General features: G+C 30.0%; 1 protein-coding gene across 2 annotated transcripts; it reads right to left on the bottom strand.

Moving 5' to 3' along the window:
• Nucleotides 1-554: 554 nt before the first annotated feature.
• LOC145069499 (protein trichome birefringence-like 34) lies at nt 555-7309 on the bottom strand. Of its 2 annotated transcripts, none has more exons than XM_079016430.1 (6): nt 7179-7309; nt 6544-7079; nt 6269-6464; nt 1378-1574; nt 1147-1302; nt 555-1042 (listed from the first exon to the last, which is right to left on the bottom strand). In XM_079016430.1, the coding sequence occupies exons 2-6, from the start codon at nt 6906-6908 to the stop codon at nt 688-690; spliced, it is 1269 nt and encodes a 422-aa protein (XP_078872556.1). In that variant the 5' UTR covers nt 6909-7079; nt 7179-7309; the 3' UTR covers nt 555-687. The 2 variants fall into 2 exon arrangements, with proteins under 2 accessions (XP_078872556.1, XP_078872558.1); XM_079016432.1 differs by having other exon boundaries at nt 555-746; nt 827-1042; nt 6544-7300.

The following is a 7309-nucleotide window of genomic DNA, read 5'->3' as shown; positions in this document are numbered from 1 at the left end:
TTATGTTGATTTCTTGTGTTGCAGAGGGTAATAGACATAATTATGTAACTGATTTTATGGGATTGCAGGTGTTAAGAACAAGATCGATAAGAGAGATAAATACATGGTTTGAGCAGAAAACAAAAACACGGGTTAAAATAAAAAGGACATATATATCCTAAAAACTACTTTTTTATTAGAGTAGAAATAAAAATTTCAATACAATTTTTTAAAATTTTTAAAGTTACTAGCCGCATGAATATGTTACTCTCAATTTTTAGAATTTTATAGTTTGCCCATTTGTAGGCCTCAAATTTCATTCTTTAGACCTTCAATGTTCTCAAATTAATCAGTGCATTTCCATTTTTTAAAATATTCAGTTTTAACTGTAAAATCATGCGATTAGATAACTTCTTAATTTTAGTAAATATGTGTCAATTTTAATTTTCCAAAATTTTACAAGGTACGTCAAATTATCTCCACATATATAAAGGTTAAATATTTAGAAGCATCTTAGGATTGAATGAACATTTTTCTTTCGTGAACATTTAACAAATTTTAATTAAGCCGCAACATAAACAAGCACATTCCAATTAGGATGACTATATATTTATAAGGTTCATGTTTCACAATAAACCACAATAACAAATTAATCTACTTGAAGTTTACATATCACTATATATACGAATTTGTCCAACGAAAGAAATTTTATTTTAGTCCTCGAAGAATATAAGCTAAGAGTAGCTCATTCCAAATATCTGGGACACCTGGAAGGCACCAATGTGTACAATCAGCATAACGTGAAGGATTGGATAGTTGTTTTGCTTTCAAAGTAGAATAGAACAACCTATGAATAGATGGATGCCCATCTTTCCTATATTGTGTTAGTTGTGTTATATTCATCATTTTCACATCAACCCCTTTTTCTTTTAAATTATTTAATGTCAACTCTAATGTTTTCATCATTTTTAAATCAGAACCACTTTCCCAAAAGTGTTCTTTTGTTACTGGCTCTGTCTCATTTAAACAATTTTCATTGTCTTGCATGCCCCAATCTATGCCCCTGAACATAAACGTACAAAAAAAAAATTGTCATTTATTATAGATCATAAACTAAAAATCTAATAAACTTTAGAAAACAAAAAAACAAAGTTAAAGATATATTACTTGTGGTGTGTTGCAGTCATACTCATGAAGTAGGATTGAGTCCTTGCATGGTTGATATGAGTACGAACCCATTTTGACCATATTCTTAGAACCATTCTATAGGCACGATGGTTGGTGACTACGTTGTATTTTGTAGAATCTTCAAGTGAATCATACCTAATGATGACAAATCTTATAGCTTATTAATTCAAACTATCATGACTAATGTGAACCTTGGAAGTATGAACTCACAAGATTTTTAGTGTAGGTGTCCCCCACCAAAGATATGAGTTAAAAACTAACACATCTGCATTAACCCAATTTTTTGCATGTTTCTCTATAGAGTGGATATGAACTATGCGATCAGTTCTTTTATGTTTTGTTGGGTGATCCGCATTAGATTCAACCAACAATGGAGCCCAATAGAAGTCAATCGAAACGTCATAATCCTGCATTAATATAAACATAGAAATAATTATAATAATATTATTATAAACCTAAGAATTCAAAGATAGTGAAAGCATAAACCCCATGTAATATGGGTACGTACGTAGTCGTTTTCCACTCATGATTCAAATATGTAAGCACTATTATGAGTTGCTTATTGATGTCCTTGACACTAAGTTGCAATTATAAGAGTATAAATGGGTGTTTTGAATTTTGTTAGGAAAAAATGTCTTTAAAGTTGGTATAAATTAAAACATGTACTTCACAGCAACAAAGAAAATATTTGTATAATACCTAAATCATGATAATCTTTTTCTTTTATCTTTTGAATAATAGTTTTTGGATTCAAAAGTAGTATCATTTGTTATTGAAGTTATACAAACATTATGAATCGTGATATTTGAAAAAGGGTCTCCAAAACTATGTTCATTTACTCGTTGTAAAAAAAAATTATCCGAAATTTGGAAAAAGGGACAGTGTACAGAAAATATCAGACTCAACAACTCACATTGCAACCTCATATTTATAAATCTATCATGTAGACTTATGAATTTCAAATATGTAATGAAATGTAACTAAAGTTGTCACGTTAAAAGGAAAAAAGACTGGTCATGAAAGTCTAAAGGATCCTATCACAAGAGTAACACCATGAGGGTTTTGATTCTCTCTAAAACATCCTATAATATTTGAATATTGCTTATTAATGGAAAATTTGGAACTTAATTTCCAGTCCACTGATACATAATCAAGTCCATTGATACAAAATCAAGTGTATAAAAACAGATTCTGAAGTAAAAATATGACCACAAACACTTTATGCCATATAATATTAAACGTTATAAAACATTGCACAACAGAAATAATTAGGTTATGGTAAATGTTGTAGTAGGCCACCAATATTAGATTATGATTGGTAATATAAGTTTATGTAAAAATTTTGTTATGGTCAAGAGTTATTATGGTTAGCGGAATAACGACACAAATGTGTAACCATAGCCCGTTAACTAACATCCAAATTTCAATATTGTTTTCTCATTGTGAGATAATTTTGTTAATACCGATATAGTGTTTGTTACAAGATTTTATTGGCAAAACAAAATGCGAATATGACTTTTCACACTATATAAATTTTAAGAACTAAACCAACATTTTTTAATCTAAGAAACTTGAACCCTATAATAATGAAAATAATTCTAACTACCAAATAAATGTTAACATTTCCTAATCTCAAAGACTTTGGAAACCAAGGAACCGAATAACTCCCATATGGGGAGAATTCGACTTACATTAAACTCCACCATGAAACGAACTCCATCTTTAATAGAGAAACTCCAATCCCATAAAAAGTGAGGTACAAATCACATATCACAGCAACCAAGAATTAAACTTGAATACCAAACAAGCTTGAAAAATGCTCAAACTTGGACAACATAATTGGAATCAAATCTAGTAACAATTCCAAGTGATAGTATGGCCCTCACAAATTTGAGTGCACATCATCAAAAATGTCTTTGATGGTGTGAGCTGAAGGGTTTAATTTCATCTTTTTGTGTTTGCCAAGACGATGCTACATAATTAGATGACATATCTTTTATAGAAGTGGTTGAAAAAGCAGGGATATGGTTATATGGGAATTTCAAAATTATAGAAATGGAAGTGATAAAATTAACTATAGATGTAACCATGTAGAAAGAAAATCGACTAAACCATGTTGTAGGTTTAAAGAAACTCGATTTAAGCATGTGAAGGTGTAGGAATAAAATCGACTAAACCATATTATAGGTTGGGTGGGACCGTTTGAATTGAATGGGCAGGCCCGATATGTTATGGTGGGCCCGTATGATTATTTAATATTTTGAGAAACTCTAAGCTTCATGATTATGGTTTATGTTTATTGTGTCATTTGAGAAACTCTAAGCTTCATGATTATGGTTTATGTTTATTGTGTCAGGTGCTTCTAGTTTCAAACAAAATGTTCGGTTTGATCGCATCGCACTGTGTCCTCTCAAGTTTTATTTCCACTATTCATTTTATTATTTCACTATGATTTTCTTTTAAACAATTGAATGAATGATTTTGATTGTTTGAAATATGAAATTTTTACTTAATATTTTTAGAACATTACAATAGGAGGAATTATAACATCCAAGGACTCAGAAGTTTCGGTGGAAATCCTTTTGGAAAACCATAAGGGACTGGACTTGTGATATTAATAAATCTGATAAAATGAATAAAAAGAAAACGGTATTTATATTTCTTACGGAGAGAGATGATAATTTATGATGGTTAGAATGATTAAAGTAAGCCTATTTTTATAAGCTGAGAAATTACAATCTTAAAATAATACTAATAGTTTATAACTACCAATAATGTTTTAATTTCTAATCCTAAATACTTGGAAACCAAGCAACTGAATAACCCCCAAAGAAAGAAGAATTGGGTTCACATTTCAACAACTCAGCGCACATTTTATTGTTTTCACCTCTATGGATGTTCTTACTAACTTTTATTTGTCAGACGCCTACAAAAATCTAATTTACATACGTCCTAAGTTGAGATCATAATGTCTTATTTGCAAAATTTTCAAAATTGTTTTAAAAATATAAAAAAATTCAATTTCATACAATGTCACATTTGTAGATTTTATTACAAATAAGAAACATTCTATTGTTAAATCACACATATTAAGGTTGTATTTAAAGTGGTAGCCAAAAAACTAGATTGTAGCTTATAAATAAATTATCTCAAGTAGCTTATCAAACAAAAAGTTAGCTTTAGTTAATAAATTACGATATATCATAGTAAAGCTTTCTACTAATCTTATTTATAGATACTAACAGTTTTAATCTAGCCATATCATTTTTTTAATAAAAATCAATATAACTAACTAAGTAGTATTTAACAATATATTACTAATTATTTTGTAATATTTATTTTTTAATATTATATATTTCTAAAGTTACCAAATTATTAGCTTCTTATTAATACTTTTATTACATTTTAAATTATGATTTATAAGTTTTAAATGTTTTATGTATCCATTTTACATTATATTAAGCAAACCAACCAATTTTTTAATTAACAGAATAATAAATAAAAACCTAGCCATGAAAAAAAATGATTGCAGAGATATTAAAAATTTACGTGAAAAAACTATGTTTTGAAAAACTTCATAGAATATGTTAATTTTTTAAGTTTATTTGACTGAAAAGGTATTTTTATAAATTCCTATTAAAAATTATAAATTTTTGCACAATTACAACTGTTTATGTAATTATACTACATATTAAGACACTCAAAACCTTCTAGCAGACTATGTACGTAACAAGATAATTCATCTTACCAATTAGATAGATCATTACCACCCTTTTAATTTTAATTCGATACAAAGTCTTTTCTACTTTTCTAAAACTATAAGCCCATCAAGCCCATTTCTAGTTTCTAAATTCCTAGTGTTCACTGTTCACTTTGCTTTCCATTTTTTAAAAAGTGCCAACTGCCATACATGACATTGACTTATGTCACGTGTTAATCAACATACATATTATTCATCATTAAATGTATCATACTCAACAATGAATAGCCGAATAAGGTCTATTTCTAAAGACTAAAGATGTCGATTGTTACATTCTCACTCTCTTGAAAAAATTATATCTTAGAATTAATATAGTTTCTATTGAACCCCACATATCGCAATATTCTTTGTTAACAATATTGGTATAGTATAATGGTTATAAGAAAACCCTTACATTTACGACTATCTTTTTATTGTAACGAAGAAAAAGTTGCTACATTATAGAAATCTAGAATTAGTTATTGTATATTATCATCACTCTATCTTTCATACTTATCATTTCATGTCACTATAATCTTAGCTTTCACACCTTAGAAATCCATAAAACCTTTCACACCTAGCCTTACACATGCATAAGGGCTTAATTTATAGCTCTTTATCATGATAGTAACGCATATGGCAAATCAGTATGATATAAATGAAACGATCATGATTTCAAATAAGTTTGGATGATTTCTCGGGTACTAGCTCAACCATAAAAATTTATAGCAACTTGACATGGACAAAAACGTCTAGGCATACATTAATCATATACATAAGCATTAATGAAAATACCAGTACATTTTCCAGATTTTAGACAACTTCTGACACTTCCTACTATACTATAAATGTGTATTCAACGCTTCTATTTTTCTCGAATAATATACACCTTTAGGTTTTTACTAAATGGTAACACGTACTATTTCTTTTTTACAGTTTAAATGCATATCTATATTAAAATCTTGTGAAAATAATGTGTGGTAGATTCTATATACGCCAACAATATATCTTATCCCAATGCACTTGTTTTCATTGCTTCTTCCTAGGGTAGTTGAATGTGTTATAAAAGCTGATTTTGGGATATTCAATACAATTCGATTTCATTTCTCTAGTTTTCACAATTACATCAATTAATAATTTTATTTTGTTAAACCGGTTAAAAATCAGTTTCAACTACATTTTTTTTTTCTTAATTACTAGTGGGAAGTAACATAGTTATAGGTGTTTAGTAGGTAATTTTTTATGCTACTTATACACATATCTAACACTAACGAGAAGTTGTTCACTCACTTATCAACCAATAAATTATCTAGAAACCATAACTTATCACAAAAATAAAATATTATGTGATTGAATACTTACAAAAGCTTTGAAGGTGAGCAAAGAGACATCCTGAACTTGTTTAACTTCCTGGATCTTGTGCATCTTCTTCCTCCCAGGAGGAATGACAGCTTGAAGCATACAAACAATCGACACCCATTGGTTCCTATTCACTGAATCTCCGACAAACATTATTCTTTTACCCCTTAGCTTCTCAAGAACTTGTTTGGCATCAAATCTACACATGTATACATATTCAACAATGAAATAAAAAAATTCATAAGATAACTTGAATACACAATTAATATTATCGGGACCTTGGAAGGCTGCAAGCATGGGGTTGCCATCTCCATTGTTGATACTTGGAATCCATTCTTCCATATTGTCCACAAGCAAACTCACCAGGAATATAAGGGCATTCTTGTTCTTTGTATAGAGGATAAGAATCGTTGTCATGAACCCATTTGCCGGAGAACAAATCACACCCTTCTAAAGAATCATAAACACTAGGACTGTGAGCTACGGTGGCCGGACTCGCCGGAGTACTGGTGTATTGTTCGTCGGTGTTGACATAATAAACGGCGGTGGTAGTCAATGCTCCTATTATGAAAAAGATAATGAGACTGCTTTCGAACATATGTTTCACATCCCATATTTTTACCAATCGCTTCTTCTTCTCCATCTTTTTCTCTCTGATGAAGAAGAATGAGTATCGAAGAAAGAAATCACAGACTTAATTATCGATAATTACCACCAGGTGCTTCTTTTTCATCACCACCACCTCCGGCGCCGATGGATTGGGAGATGTAAGCGTGTGGTTTACGGAGATGTACTACTACATGGTATTGCGGGCCTGCATTTTTATTTTAGAATAGATTCTCACGTTAGTTGTTTCGAGTTTTGATCTTGAAACTGGTGAGTGAAATTGGAATCTGAGCTATTTAATTATGACCTCTACTGGAAGTTTGTGTCAGTCTTTCTCTCTCTTCCTCTCTCCTCTGTCTGCATATTTCACATTTCTGCAGTTCTACTCTCTCAGCACGTGATGAGGAAAGCAATGGTCGTTATGAAAGTAAAATAATT

This window comes from Lactuca serriola, chromosome 8 (genome assembly GCF_051521515.1).
Source record: "Lactuca serriola cultivar US96UC23 chromosome 8, Lser_US96UC23_V15, whole genome shotgun sequence".
NCBI lineage: Eukaryota > Viridiplantae > Streptophyta > Magnoliopsida > Asterales > Asteraceae > Lactuca > Lactuca serriola.
This window is presented reverse-complemented; position numbering and strand designations above follow the sequence as displayed.